The sequence below is a fragment of the Chenopodium album genome, chromosome 6 (genome assembly GCF_948465745.1).
Source record: "Chenopodium album chromosome 6, dcCheAlbu1.1, whole genome shotgun sequence".
In the NCBI taxonomy this organism is placed as follows: domain Eukaryota; kingdom Viridiplantae; phylum Streptophyta; class Magnoliopsida; order Caryophyllales; family Amaranthaceae; genus Chenopodium; species Chenopodium album.
This window is the reverse complement of record NC_137839.1, coordinates 52657297-52674296: the sequence shown is the minus strand read 5'-3', so window position 1 is coordinate 52674296 and position 17000 is coordinate 52657297. Positions and strand designations below refer to the sequence as shown.

Below are 17000 nucleotides of genomic sequence, written 5' to 3'. Positions count from 1 at the left end.
CTCTCGGCCAACACTTTGCAATTCTTCAAGCCTCCTTACTGGAGCGTCACTTGGTCTCCTTCTTACATGGCCAAACCATCTTGTGCGATTCTCCCTCATCTTGTATTCAATCAATGTAACCCATACTCTTTTCCTTATCATCTCATTCCACGATCCTTTCTTGTATGACCACACATCAATCGCAACGTACGCATCTGTGCCACATTCATCTTATGCACGTGGCAATGTTGTAAAAAACTCAGTCGCACTCTTCCACTTCAACTAACCCGCTTTGATCATATGAGCTACATCTCCATCCAATTTTCTATCCTTTTGAATAATAGATCCCAGATATCGGAAGACCTCACAACTTTAAAAACTCTTCCCATCCACGTGATTACCCGTGCCTTATTGATTCTCACACCGCTACACTTACATTTTAAATACTCTGTACTTTTGCTCACCTTCGAGCCACGGGACTCCAAAGTACGTCTTCACAGTTCCAACTTACTTTTTACGCCTTCATTCGTCTCATCAATGAACACAATATCATCAGCAAACATTATGCACCATGGTATATCATCTTGAATTGAACTCATCAAGTCGTCCATAACTATAGCAAAAAGAAAAGGACTAAGTGAGGAACCTTCATGAACTCTAATTGTAATTGGGAACTCTCCAGTTTTCCTCACAGTCCGCACACTTGTGCTAGCTCTCGTATGCATGTCCTTAATGATGTCAATATATTTCCGCAAAACGCCTTTCCTTGTTAAAGTCCACCAAAGAATCTCCCTTGGTACCTTATCATAAGCCTTCTCCAAATTAATAAAAAGCATATGTAAATCCTTCTTCTTATCCCGATCTCTATTAGTTGTCTCATAAGATGGATTGCCTCCACAATCGATCATCTAGGCATAAATCTAAATCCAAATTGGTTTTTCGAGATCTTGACTTTTCTCCTTAACCTTTGTTTAATCACTCGCTGCTAAAGTTTCATAATATAACTCATTGTTCGATCCCTCGATAGCTAGCACGGGACATCACCTTTATTCATATACAAAGGTATCAAAGTACTTCTCCTCCACTTAAAAAACATCTTATTACATCACCAAATCTTGTTCAAAAAAGTTGTCGACCGTTCAATTCCTCTTTCTCCCAAACATCTCCAAACCCCAGAAGGAATGGCATCAGGTCCAACTGCTTTCTTCAATACCATCTTTTTTAATGCCATTTTGACTTCTCCTTTTTGAATTCTTCGAATAAACTCCCGATTAACCATATCATGAGGGACACTGTATCACTAACATCTTGAGTTCGATCTCCATTAAATAAACTATCCAAGTAAGACCTTCATCCATCCTTTAACTCCTTGTCTCTAACATGAAACCTTTGGTCAATCTCCTTCACTTATTTGACTTTCCAATATTCCGCGTCTTTCGATCTCTAATATGAGTAAGCCTATAGATGCCTTTTTCTCCTTCCTTTGTATCCAAGCTTGCATAAAGGTTTCAGTTCACTTTCATTCTCGCATCACGTACAACTTTCTTTGCTTCATTCTCCTCTAGCTTCTTTATATTTCTCATAATTTCATCACTTCTGCATCTACCCAACATCTTATAGCAATCTCGTTTATTCTTTATTGCATGTTGCACTTCTTCATTTCACCAAGTTAGTGGCATGTTTCCTTTAGATTCTCCTAGGATTTCTTTCGCCACTTCGTTTATGCTATGCTCCATTTTACCCCACATCCAGTGCTATCTTTCTTACTATTTTTTGTTGGTTTTCCCCTTAAGTTTCCACCACTTGATCTTTGGCTCCACTTGTGGTCTCCGCGTCCTTACATATCTACGACCTCGAAAATCAAGCACAACAAGCTTATATTGAGTTAATGTACTCTCGAAGCCCATTTTTACCCTTCTAATATTGAATGACACATGTCATGCTCTAATTAGCTTGTGGACACGTGTCGCTATGGCATTGGTCCACATATCGAGGGTTTTTTACCCTAAACAACTATAAATTACAAAAGTTATTCAAAGTAAATCGTTGTATATATACCTGTAAAATACTTTCGTAAAAATATAAACGTGTCAACTTATAAAAGTGTCGCTTTATACATATACTATATACATGTATAAAATATAAATAATGTAAAAACAGAAACGTGTTGACAAAAAAATGGAAGACGTATATAATAATCTAACCATATACAAGTAAAGTTCTATATATATAATGCATATATAATAAATGTTCTTGTAAAAATGCATATATAATAAAGAAGATAAGTCAAAGTTGTAACTATATTCTCTCCCATCATATTTTTAGCTTAAGCCAAGTTTTTTCTCTTAACTCCTCTGATGATGACATGATGAACAATTCAACTTCTTTCTCCAAATATTGTTTCTTTCATTGTTTGTCGTACTTTGAAGGCACAAATCTTTAAGACAATGGTTTGCTCGTTTTTTAAAATACAAATGAATAACAATGAAATGGAAACGAGAAGTAGCAAATTAAACAGTAACTTTAATCATTAATAATAGAAAAAGAATAAAGAGCGCAATGATGCTATAAACCTTAATGCATAACAATAAGAAAATTGTGAATATTACACGAGAAGAAAAATTCTAATAACTTGCTTATTAAGTTCAACATAAAAGTACCTAAATTACTCCCCCCTAACAAAAAATGCTTAAAATACTTGACTTAATAGTCATCATATTAAAGGGATTTGTGATCATGATATTCCATACTTGGCCATAATGATTTCGCATACTTTCTCTTTTTTTTTTCTAGTTTTTTCGTCCATATTAGACGTGTCCTTGCAAAGTATCCCAAAATCTTGTTGTCGAAGTGTTCTTTGCACAATGTAAGTCTTTTTTTATTTATTTATTTATTTATATCTTGATAATTATCCCATTTCTTGCTTTTATTCCTCGCAACCTCTGTAGTTGCTTTTGGTCCCATTGGTCGTTTATCTCCTCAGCTCCACGTTATCAATTTCACAAATCAGGATTTAAGGAAGAGGTAATGTAATCCCCGGGAGTAGAAGTCTTTGTTCTTTTTTGTAGAATTACTTTGTGGAGAAACATAATGCTTCCACTTCGAAGAATTTTCCATGAATGAAAATTTTGAAATGTTCATCTCTTCGTTTTCACTTTGGCCAGTAAAAAGATTTTGGGCATTACTAATTATTTGGTCATCGTCATTGCCACTTGGATGAGCACTTTTAACTTGTATATATCACTCATTGAACTTGCTAACATCATGATTCATTTTATATCAGTGAGTTATTAAGCGGTCTTCCCTTTTTTTACTCGTTATAATACTCTATAATATTTTTCCAATAATTCGCCTTACTTTACTTGGTTCCTTTGATTGAATCAGTTGTAATCTAACCAACTCATGCAAAAATCTTCGTCCATGGGTCCATGAAAGCTTATCTGTGAACTTATTAATAGCTTATGGATTTATCTCTTATTAATAGTTTGAGACCTTTGAAATGAAGATTCATGATGCATGCTAGAGGCCCCTACACTTTCTCTTCTTGTAGCATCATGAACCACATAAAATTCACTCGAAAGTGGAGGTTGAGGATAGTAGCTCGACGTAGTGTCATGCAAATTAGGCATTGTAGTGTTTGGGACAATAGTAGCGTTGGAGGGTAGGAATATTCGGAGGTGTAATTGTCAGTGTTTGATGAAATTCCCAAATAACCAAAATATTAACTAAATAGATTATTTGTATCATCCTTCTAATTTTTTACGAAGAATTAATCGTAGATATGAAAGTATTTATAGATTATATTGTTATGAGACAATATGTTGGATGTATTCTTAAGTTTTAGATTGTTATTTATAGATACATTAGCATATAAATTTTTGATAACTCAAAGCTAAATGCGGTTACAAAATATTTTACGTTGGCTAAAATATTTGCAAAATCCATTGTTGAAAAACTCTAGTTTGTTGTTATAAGAAGTAATCACATTAGCTCATAATTTTTTGATAACTCAATGCTAAATACGGCTACAAAATACTTTACGTTGGCTAAAAATTTTGGTACAATCCATTGTTGAAAAAGTCTAGTTTTTTATTATATGAAGTAATAAAATAAATTTATATTTAAATATTGTAAAAAAAATTAAAAAATAAAATAAAACATATGATGTGTACAACACCGTTAGGTCCTCTAGAATGTCATATGTCAGTCAAGTCTACCTATAAATGAATAAAGATGCTCTAGGAATGATATGTCAGTCAACATCTCACCTATGTATAAAGTTGAATATAATAAACTTCCTCGTTTCTTTTATTATCGGATCATATAGGTTTGGGCACAATTTTTTTGTAGTAAAAAAAAAGGAAGAGAGAGAGAGTGGTAGAAGTACAAAATTAACCATATGATGTAAGCATAAACTAAAGAATTAAGTATTAAAAGTATTGGTACATTGGGTATTTGTAGTGTGAACACAAACATTTTGTTTCCTTAAATAAATATGGTGCTATATTTGTGAAACTTCTTTAAAAGACAAGTGATGCAATAATTAAAAACAAAGGAAGTATTAAATTTATTTTTCCTTAGAACAAGTTAAAAATGATGTTACTCTTATCTTGTGCAACAGTGTACCTAGTGTACCTCATGTTCGATAAAAAATAAAAATAAAAAAAAACCGTGTATCCACGCCCCAATCTATGAAAATAATTTTCATTTGCATAAATTTTCCATGCAGTGTTGCTTAACTCATCAGTATTGTATTTCAATAGTGCTACAACGATTAAGCAACAATTTTAATATTTTACAGGTTTGTAAGAGGTGTTTAAAATACACTATTTGATATGCTCTTATGTGTGAACAAAGTTGTACTCACTTTTATTAAAAAAATATCGTGGCTATGATACCAAATGTAGGAGTTACAATTTACAACTTGGTAACGCAAATAGTTATGGTTTACAACCCTCAATAAAAAAAAATTTGCACTTCTATATATTTTTTCACAAATGACATTTCTAATTCTTGTATCTCCTTTTGATAAATTTGGGAGAAAAAGTTAATGCTCAATTATTATTCATCAATAGGTTGAGTATTTATACAAAACCTAAGATCATAAGATTGGAAACAATATTCGTAAAATATATACTACCATAATCATAAATCCTTAAGATATATTCACTAAATAATATCTTAACATAAATTATCTTAAATATATTATTATTCTAATTATATCTACGGAAAATGTATCACACATATATTTTCCATTACATCATATCTCTAACGCCCTCACGCATTCGTAACGGCAGTAACACGAACGTTGCGATTGGAGATTCTTCTTTTGGTTGAAGTCGAAATGCACTACTTTGGTGATGTCGCCTTCAATCTTTTTTTTTTATTTTTAATGATGAGAACGTTCATTTTTTTCGAACTCATCTTCATTAAATAAAAATGATTATAAACTAACTTTTTGCTAGTGTAGGTCTTCTACCACGTCCCTTTACTAGATTCTATGGTCTTCTGTAACATCCATCCTTTGCTACTGTCCGTACTTTTCTACAACCACGTCCATTCTTATCCTAATGTTTAAAAGACGTCATATGCTTGCCTTGTCGTCTCAAGGTAAACCAATATGCTTCTCCGGTCGTTTCAAGGTACAACATCAAGGGACAAGGAGAACCAAACCCTGGAACCCATATATAAAACCTTGTCTCACGGCACAAGGAGAACCAAAATATCTTGTCTCACGACACAAGAAAGCCAAAAATCCTTTTTATTTTATAAAAATATTGCGCCAAACGTGGTTTTTCTTCATCTCCATGGAGATGCATTACAGGATAAAACTCACTCACGTACTCCAACAAAATCACATACCATCATATATCTAAAAACTTGCACAACGGATTTTTTTTAAAATGTAATCTTAGCTAAAAGTTCATCCCACCGTTGGGTTTAATTTCCAACCCACCAACACGGGGAAATTGGTGTGAAGGATCCCAAAATATAACTTGCTCTTAATACCATGATAAATTTGGGGGAAAGAGTTTACAGAATGACTTGATTATTATTCATCAATAGGTTGAGTATTTATAAAAAAACCTAAAATCATAAGATAGGAAACAATATTTGTAAAAAGATATAATACCATAACCATAAATCCTACAGACATTTTCTCTAAATAATATCTTAACATAAATAATCCTAAATATATTATTATTCTAATTATATCTACGGAAAATATATATCACACATATTTTCCGATATATCATATCTCTAACACCTCTTTCTTTCTTTTTCTCTCTAATTTTTTTTTTCTTTTCTGCCTTGATCTCGTAGGAAATGAAACCGAGTATCAATATGCTTGCTTCTCCCATGTTGTATTGGATTTTTGGCAAGTTTTATTGCTGATATGTTATCCACATAGATCATAGTAGATCCTTCTTGAACATGTCCAAGTTCTTTCGATAAATTCTTAAACAATCATGCTTCACATACTGCAAATGAAGATATTATTTATTTTGCTTCACACCTTGGGAAAGCAATTGCTGGTTACTTTTTTGAACTCGATTAAAAGCAATTGAACCATGTTAAAACGCACCCTGTTGTACTTTTTTAGAATAAATAAATAATGTTGTTCCATCTCCATAAGAATAGAACATTTCATAATCTAAGGTATCTTGGATATAACTTACTATTCTCTTTACAATGCACCAATGAGATTCCTTAGGTGTTTCCATATATCTACTAACAAGCTTGATACCATATATAATAGATGATGGTTAAATATCTTAAATTCCCAACAAGACTCTTATAAGTTAGATTAATGAATTTCCCTTCTATTTTTGTCAACTTTAACATTGTTGCAATAGAAGTGTTCATAGGTTTGCATGAATCCATTTTACATTTTTCAAGAATCTTCTTTACATTCCATTTTCACATTTCTTCACCTCTATGCCAAGAAAGAAGTTTATTAAACCACAATATGTCATCTCAATTATTTAAACATTGCTACCTTGAAATCATCAAACATAGTTTGGGTGTTCTTAATGAATAGTAGATTGTCAACGTATAAGCTTATTATAAGAACATCATCACCATTCTTCTTTACATACATAACATGTTTGTATGGACACTTGATAAAACCATTTTTTTATTTCGTATCCATCAATATGTGTATTCCAAGCTCATGGGGCTTGCATTAAACCATAAAGTGACTTTTTTAAATGGAGCACTTTACCTTCTCCCTTGATCATAAAACATTTTGGTTATTCAATGTAAACTTGTTCTAAAATGCCATTTAAAAATATCGACTCAACACTAAGTTGACATATCTTCAATTTATGTTGTGCGGCAAGTGAGATCATCATTCTCATAATGTTTAAACGAGCTACATGAGCAAATACTTCATCATAATCAACACCATGTACCTCTTTTGATCTTTTTTTGCACCTATAGATTTATGGCCCTTTGGCAATGTAACCTACTCCCATGCATCATTTTTCTCTATTTAGTGGATTTCCTCTTTCGTAGCAGATATCCATTTTACTTCTCCAACAACTTCTTAAAAATTGATGGGTTCATGGTCTATATATACATAAAATAAATCAACGTCTTCAACTTTAGCTGTCTTTTCATAGATGTCATTTAGGCTACTCATCTTAATATGTGTTTTCGATGATGACACTTTTCCAATGATGGTGATGATGATGCTTTATTGTTATTTCTAGGAATTTTTGGATGTGTTTTTTAGAACTCATCCTAGAAATATCAGTATGTTCTTCGAACACAAATTTTATTTTCCTTTTTTCCTTTCTTGATTATCCCATTTCCAAAATTTTCCTTCACTAATGATTACATCTCTACTTTCAATCAACTTTCCAGTGATTGGATTGTATAACTTATAAGCTTTTGATTGATTGTGAACTATATCAAATAAAGATACATTTTTCACCTCAATCATCTAAGTTTTTCCTCTTTGCGTCAGGTATTTGGGCATATGCAATGCACCCAAACACTCGAAAATGTTTAACATTTGGCTTCTCACTACTCCATGCTTCTTGTGAAGTCATATTCTTTACACTTTATAGGACAATCATTTAGTATACAGGTTGTCCATGTTGGAAATCCTTTTTCTTATAAAATGCTTTTGTGTCATGTCCAAAACTGTTCGATTCTTCCATTAAGTAGTTCCATTATGTTGTGGTGTATAGGGGGCTGTATATTGTTGTCTAATTCCTGTAAATTTATTTTAAAAAATTAATATATTTGATGTATATTCACCCCTCGATCAGATTCAACTAATGTATCAAATGCAACTTTAGCATATGCACCCATAATTTTCTACTATAATCATCAATGTATATAATAAAGTAGCAATTATACGGGCTCCAATGATCCATGTGTACAATTCCAATGGTTCTTTCGCTCTCCATGATAATCCCTTAGTCTTGCTTGTTTTCCATCGTACATATTTTTCAAACTTGTTTAAGATCTTCAATGTACCCTTGCACCATGTTCTTTGACTGTAACAATTTTAGGCCTTTGAAATGCAAATGCCCCAAACGTTTATGTCATTTCCATGACTCATTCTCTATGACAATATAGAAGCACTTTTGTACTTTAGTGTTAAGTTGTAGAGGAAACATGCGATTCTTCTCTACTTTTTATTGAACAGTAATTCTTCCAATGTTATCTTTAAGTTGATGATTATTACTCTCCAAATGAATGATATATCCTTTTTTTCAAAAGTTGCCCGACGCTAAAAGTTACTTTCATATTAGGCACGTAATAAACATCATAAATTAATTCTTCATTTCCATGCTTGAGAAAATTTTAAATTTTCCCTTTTTCTTCAACCTATAGTTTGGACGTATCTCCCAAACTTACATTACCTTTGATTTTCTGAAGATCAATAAATAATTCTCTTCTTCCGCACATGTGGTTAATCGCTTCAGAATCGAAAAACCACATGTGTTGTTGATTAATAACTTCTTCATGGGCTAGCAACAATGTCAGACTTTCCTAATCATTTCTTGAATCTTCAACAAACTTCAATCGATCCTTGATCATTTTGTTTTTCTGCTCAGATGCGATGTCCATTTTTTTACAATTAAATCGTGGAATGACTTTTGTCTTATTACGTTCATTAAAACTGATTCCTCTTCTGTTTGACCCTCTTCCATGGCCAAAATATCTCTCATTACTTTGGTGGGTAGTTACCACAACCTGTACCTTGTCCATGAAAACCGCCTCGTTGGTTTACACCTTTTTGTTCATATGAAAACTTTGATTCAAAAGCTTGCTCCATAACACCTGGTTCATCATCCTTCAGACTTCTTTATTCATGCACTAGAAGGAATTCTATAAGTTCTATTGATAATGTGTTTTGATTCTTCAGTTGCATGTAATACATGATTAAATATTTTACTGGATGATCTAAGTACTTTTCAACGATCCTTGTGTCTTCGGTCTTTTCTCCATTTAATTTCTGCTGGTTAGCATTTGTAGGTAGGCAAGAAAAATAGTCATTGTGATTTTCTTAAACTCACCTCGTAGGCTTGTGAATGAATTTTTCGAACTCTCTCAACTCCTTTAATATAATTGCAAGATTGTCCCTAGCTTACTTGCTGGTTGCATTGGAGATCTTTACATGTGTTTCGCGATCTACACCTGCGTAAATCAAAAGTAATGCCCTTTGATCTCCTTTATTATATTCTTACAAATCATCTTTCTTTTCTTGAGTTAATGCCAATTTTGCCTCATATGATGGTTTTTCAAACCCATCGTTTTCACAAATTTTGGAACTAAGTAGTGCTTTCGTTTTAATGCGCCAATCTTCATAATTCGTCTTTGATAATTGGGGCACTTGTGGCTGAATAAAGTTAGTAGACATTTTTGTTGAGAAAATAACGTGGCTGTGATACCAAATGTAGGAGTTACAATTTACAAATTGGTAACTTAGATAATTAATTATTCTCCTGGAAGTCTGATAATTAGTGAAATGGTAACGTCTATTGTTTGCTCTAAATTTAGGTAATACTAATACAATATAATAACTAGTGAAAACCGTTGTATAGTTTATGTGTTATTATCAAGGAGAAAGAAACATGGGTTACAATCCCAAATCACAAAAGTGCACTTTTATATAATTTTTTCACAAATAACTTTCTAATCCTTATATCTCCTTTCTTTTTTTTATCCCTCTCTTATTCTTCTTTTTCTTCTGCAGTATAAATTGAAAACAATACATTGCAAATATGTTATTGAATTAGCTAAATTTGATGATGAAAATTTTTCTCATTTCCAACCTCTCACTAAACGTTAGTTAGAAGTAAACTAATTTTAGTGTTTTCTAAATAAATGTTTGGTGACTTTCAACACATTTGTGGGTGGTTATCTGAAATAAAATGTATCCATCTTTGAACAATAAGAAGGTGGTTGTGTATTCATTATAAATTCAACTATAACTTGTGATTTAGGTGGTTTGCTGAAGTGTGCAACTTCTTAGGGTAGTCCACTTAAGAAATTTCTGCAACATGATGTCTTAGAATATTTTTCAAAGACCACCTAACACGAATGAACTCCTATAGTAAGACTTTGAAACTTGCTATTAGCGAAATATTTCAGCATAGTGGTTTAAAATGGCAAAATGTATATCCTTTACATGGACTAAATTAGTCGTCGAGATAATATGCAGTTATTAATGTCTTTAACAAATTGTTTTATTCTTGGTGTTTTCATTTAAAGCATTTGTAGATTGTTTAATTATACATTTTCTTGATACAGGTCTGCAGAGTTAGGAGAGGAGCTTAGGCATTTGCTAAATAAGCTTCAACAGCAGTACCCTAACTTCATTGTAAAAGTGCGTGGAAAAGGTCTTTTTAACGCAGTAGAACTCAATAGCAAAGCTCTGTTCCCTGCATCAGCTTATGATATATGCCTCAAATTAAAGGAGAGAGGTGTTCTTGCTAAGCCTACCCACAACACAATCATAAGATTAACTCCTCCACTCTCAATAAGGTAATTATATTTTTCCAACAATATGGATACGAAAAATTTATATGGTTTAAAGTTTGGGTATTCTTTGTCTTTTGTAAAGCTGACATAGAAGTCAACTTTTCTCGAAAATGGGCCAATGGGATGGTTCCTTTCTTTGGTTTGCTGCAGCAGGTTGGAAAATGGGGGGTAGAGTTCCCTGATTATTGGTTATGTTCATTTGTGATCTAATTATACTTCATATGATTATAATTTGATGCAAATGTGCATTCTTGCAATTCTCTTCTTCTCGAATTTTTTATATATTAGAGCATTTCCAATGCTAAGCTAATTGTTAAATTAGCTTGCCATGCCTCGTAAGATTTCTAACTTAACTCTTTTGTAGCTAGTTTGTGTCCCAATGGTTAGCTATTTAAAGTAGCTAATAGAAGGAAATTTCATTTATGTACCAGTTCCTCATCTTTTGGCAATTTCTCAAGCAATTAACTTGCCCAAGCGAATTTTAGGTAGAGTCTTTTGAAATTTGAAATTTTAGTTAGAGCAAATTTTGAAATTAGTTAGCTATTTAACAAGTTCGTAGCTATAAACCATTATTGATGCTCATAGTGGTCTAATATGTGAACTCTAATCTATCTTACTTGGACATGGGTACCCATGATGGGTACGAATACATATACAGGTCCGACTTGGCTATCTTGTGAAAAATTTCATGAATTTGAACTAAAATTGAAGTGTCCAAGTGTCATACCCATAATTGTCTAGCACTGGTACTAGAGCACGAGTACTTTAGATGAAATGTAGAGTCTTAGTAACATAGAATCTAATTGTAAACTAGAATGTAGTGTTTGTGAAATCATAATCAAGGAATCCTTATTTGCTTGAAACTATAATCAATTCTATTGTTTCATTTTTTATTTCCACCTTTTCCTCCTAGCTAAGCATTTCTCGTTTTTTTTTTTTTTTTTTTTTTTTTGGGGAAATTCAATATAATGGCCTCATGTTATTGCAAATTCCTCTTGGTGGATATAATTTGGCCCTTTTCTCAAGTGACTAGTTTGCATGTTTAACTAGAGCCCGCCAATTGCCATTAAGATGGCTAACTTAGGCTTAAATGATTAATCTTCTCTCTAACAACCACCAACCACGTTGCCCTCTATTTAGATCCACCACCCCATCCACCAGCTACATTGGATGGCCGTACCAGCAGCCTAACCACTAAACCACCCTTCAAGGAAGGATAGAGAATATAGATGGGAATGAAGGTCAAGGAGGCTTTCGTTTTGGTGGGTTAGGTGGTATTTTTCTGTGTCATTGGTATTTTAAATGATGGGTGATGGTTTCGAAGGTTGGGAAAAGGGTTTGGGGGGTGGGGGAGGGATTTTTTTAGTGGATGTGAGGTTTTTTGTGGTTAGGTGGTGGATTTTGGTGGGTGGATAGCGGTTTTTGCCCTTTTGTTGGGTCGGGTTCGGCTAGTCATGGCAGGGTTCAGGTTGGTGTATGGTCGAGGGGAGATGAGGGGTTGGCTGAATCAAATAGAAGGATAAATTAGTAGATTAAACTATCTAAGATAAAGGATAAATTAGTATATATATATATATATATATATATATATATGTATATATATGTATATATATATGTATATATATGTATATATATATATATATATATGTATATATATATATATATATATATATATATATATGTATATATATATATATATGTATATATATATATATATGTATATATATATATATATATATATATATGTATATATATAGAATCGTCATTGGCTTGAAGGCAGTTCTATATGTATAATTGTGCTTGTTACAAACTGCTTTCTAATACCTTGTTTCCTTGTACTGTTATTTAATTATGCATTAGTCATTTTGGTCTTTTTTCTTTGAGTCTATCAATTATCTTGCTGTGCTCTTTCCTTTTCCGACGGTTCCTTATGACGATATATGTCAGCCGACCCTAAATCATTTTGGAATTAAGGCTTGTTATTGTTGTTGGTGGTGGTGTTGTCGTATTTTCACACCTTTTCATTCTTATATACTTCATAGTGACACAAAAGATGCACTATTTCTGTTTTAAACATCAAACTTTATAAACTTCAACCACGATTTACAATATCATATTCTCCCTGTTCCTTTATTTTTGCCTCATTGTCATTTTTGGGTTTAACTTTGAAAATTTTGTCCATATATTACTGTTAATTTTTAAGAGATAATAGAGTCATGTAGGATTTTATTAAAGAATCGTCTAATTGTATATATTAATATTGCGTTTTTATTATTTTTACGTGTATGAAAATGAAGATATATACGTTTTAAGATGAGCCTTATAGATCGTGAAAAGTCAAATGGTGCAAAAAATAGGGACAAAGGGAGTACAAGAAAATATATATTCAAATGAGATCTTGTTGGAAACATCTAATATTTATTTTAAAAATATTAACTTTTTATGATTATAATCAACGCACAATTAAAGATAATTGTTGTCAAACTAGAGCATAGCCTAGATAAAAAAAAAAATAATAAATAAAAATATTCTTGAGACTATATTTGGAAATAGCAGCTTAAAATAGAATAGAAGAAGCCTAAAAGAAATGGCCATACATATTTTTGCTATGCTCGTTTGGTACTTATCAATTGAAAGAAAGGAGCAGGTCATTTCTGACACATTTCTGACATCTTAAAGATATCTATAACCTTAGTGAGATTTTAGAATGCACCTATGATTTGCTACTTTGCTGCAGCCTTTGGGATTGTGTGCTCCAAGACCATCATCACTCATGGTATAAAAAATTATACTATCCCTCTCTCTCTACCACTTTCTCACTCCTCCACATCATCTATACCACAATACAATATACTTTCTCCAAAAAGCATCTCACCCATGGTATAAAAAAAGTTTACCACCAGACTTTCTCTCTCCTATTTGTATTAATAATACATTTAATTTAATTATAATTATATTTCATTTTATTATTGGAAATAACTAATTAATGTTTGTAAAGTTAAATTAAATAAAATAAGCAATTTATGTATTAAAAAGTGAATTCGAAAAAATATATAAAATTATATCAATATGGGTGTCTATGTATAGCTCTTGAAAAATGATGAACAATGGTAATTTTTTCATAATTTTTTACTTTTATCATTTTTTCTTAAAATGCAATTGAAAAAAAAAAATAAAAGATACATGATAACCAGGCCATATGGCGTGACATGGTTGGTTCATGTTTTACGGGGACCAAAGCAATTGTTTATCATGGGATGGTATGTACCATCAAATGGTATAGTTTTACCACCAATATAGTAAAAAATTGCATATTTTTTAGGAAAAATTCACATTTACTACCAACAAAAGCACCATGTATCAGATTTCTGTTTAAAAAAATATTTTATATTACTACCGCTATAATTCCGTAACTGTAGAAATAACTACCAGTGACTAACTCCATTACTGTTTCTGTTTGAGGGGCCCACAACAATGGCAGCCACCCCTCCACCCCTCCACAACAACGGCAGCCACCCCTTCGTTCAACCACCTTGCAGCCCCTCCCCTCAACTGCCACCCCCTCCCCCCTGCCGGCGCCGGCGCAACCCCACCACATCCCCTTGTCGGCGCGCAACCCCACTCCCTCCCTTTCCCCCACCTACGCAGACAACCCCCCCCCCTTTCCCGTTGTTGCTTGCCGACCCCCACCCCGTACTGGAAACCACTCCCTTTCCCTTTCCCCCACCGAAAATCGCCCCCCTCCCTGTTCCCCACACCGAAAATCGCCCCCCTCCCTAATTCTAAACCATCAGCGCCAAACCACCCTAAATGAGGGTTTCGATTTCGGTGGTTTGGGGCTGGTGGTTTAGGATTTCGAATTCGATTTCGATTTCGAATTTTAGGGTTTCGATTGGCTGGTGGTTTGGGGCTGGTGGTCGGGGCAACAAGAAGGACATTGGGGTTTGTTGGCTAGGTAGGGGTGGGGGGAAGGTCGGAGCGCCGCCGATGAAGAATTTGGTGGAGTTTCGCGGCGGAGGTGGTTTAGCAGCGGGTCGGTGCACCGACCACGAGGTTAGGGGTGGTTAGCAGGTGGGGAAATGGAGGAGGTGGGGTTCGCTGGTCTCGAGGAAACATTTGGCCGCTAGCAAGGGGAGGGGGGAGGGTGGCTGACGCCGGGAAGGGGAGGGGAGTTGTTTGAGAAATTTTTTTTTTTTTTAAAGTTTTTTTTATATATAATTTAAATTATTATTTAATGAAATATGGGGCCCACTTAACAAAATCTTAACGGAATCTGTTAAGTGGTAGCAATATATACAGTTGAGAATTTGTGTGGTTGTAATGCGACACGGGGTGTTTTCGCTGGTAGTAAATGCCAATTTTTCCTATTTTTTGAGTTTTTACACCGTGGTATAAAATTATACCACGAGTGTTGATGCTCTAATAGTTTGGTTGCTAGACTATTTCAACTAATTATCTGATGTGCTCAATTGTTTATACACTTTACATTGGAAATTTGTTTAGCCTTCCATTTAGACTTTTGTTATAGATTTTTGTATTTTCATTTTGTATATTGTAATAGAAAATGTATATTCATCTTTTATTTTGTTATACTACGTAGTTATGCATACCCTGCTATCTTAGCTCTCTTTTTTGCCTAGGGTTGCTATCCTTGTTTGTACATGTTTATCTGCATGTTTTTTTCCCAATATATTGGTATTGTCAGGCTGTTGCCTAATAAACAATTTACACATGCAGCATGGATGAGCTTAAACTTGGAACCAAGGCACTGTCTGAAGTGTTTGAGTTTGATCTACCTAAGATGCAAAAGGAAAAGCCTGAACATGTTACTTCAATGGAAACTGATGTATGTGATCGTTGTGGTAGAAACCTGTAAGCCCTAGAATGAATATACTCATTCACCAGGGTTTGCGCATCAACTTCCGTGTCGCTATATATGAAGTTAGGTCCTTTAATATTTTCCGAATCCATGTGCTTTCACCTGAAAAATTCATTTGATTTTAGTTATGATAATATCTTTCAGGTGTTGGTCATAATTGTGCTATGTACATAACTTTCAGTTGTGCAGTGAAACCTTGATTTATCTTGGAAAACATTCTTATTGCAAACAGTTGCTGAAGACGTGAAGTATCATTAATAGGTTTCATTGTGGTAACTCTAAATGTTCCTAGATTTTGTTCTGGTGTGGTGAAAATTTTGCATGTGTTACTGTGGGTTGTATTTTGTATCTGCAGGTGCTTCAAGGGTGGCTTGTGCCTGATTGAGCGTAAATAATATTTCATCTTGGTGTTGTAGTGGATCGTATATTGTGATCTTTTCTGATTCAACTGCTATCTTGCTGTTTGGGGAGTACCTGAAAGTTGAAGGTGAAATCCATTTTGGGGTTGGGGCGGGAGTGTGTGACAGCCGCCCTTCCTGATTTTAGGAGAAAAGTCAGAAAATCAGGAAACAAAGAAGGGTTAACCATGAGGTTTCTTAGTGCCGAATAATTTAAGCAGAAGGTGATGAGAAGCTATAGAGAGGACCATTTGGAGAAGTGTCTTTTGTTTTAAGGATTTGATTCTTGAATTGAATTTAAGGTGTAGAATTAATGTAAGTATAATTTGTCTGGTTTTATATGATGATTTCAAAGGGAATCATAAAAATAACATTAAATTGCGGAAGGTATTTTATCAATGTTGAATTGCCTCCCCCAGTGGAAGGAATAGCACTATACAAGCTGAGTTACGAAGGAAAGTGACTAACCTATTCAATTTCAAGATCCCTAAATCGACTAGCGTCATGAACCTTAGACTTTGGCAAACTTTTGCTAATTTGCCGCTTAGTAAAGAGTAGTATGGTCCCCGTCAAAAAAAAAAAAATAGTATGGTCTTTTTGCTATTCCAAAGCCTAGGTTCCATGACAGCATAATTTGCTCTTCCTTGTGTCCTGCTACACTTCCTCTACAAATCTGCGAGTGACCACTAGATACAACTTTCTTTTACAGGTTCTGTTTTGGAGGCAACTGCCAATACCAT

The 17000-nt window shown here is 33.7% G+C and overlaps 1 protein-coding gene across 1 annotated transcript in view; it reads left to right on the top strand.

Annotated features, from left to right (window-relative positions):
- Nucleotides 1-16091, top strand: part of LOC145634895 (ornithine aminotransferase, mitochondrial-like) — a 43396-nt gene extending 27305 nt beyond the window's left edge. The window contains exons 9-10 of the mRNA XM_081686227.1: nucleotides 10753-10986; nucleotides 15721-16091. Of these exons, the coding sequence (XP_081542353.1) occupies nucleotides 10753-10986; nucleotides 15721-15859 (373 nt within the window). The 3' untranslated portion in view covers nucleotides 15860-16091. The remainder of the gene's footprint in view (nucleotides 1-10752; nucleotides 10987-15720) is intronic.
- The last annotated feature ends 909 nt before the right edge of the window (nucleotides 16092-17000 follow it).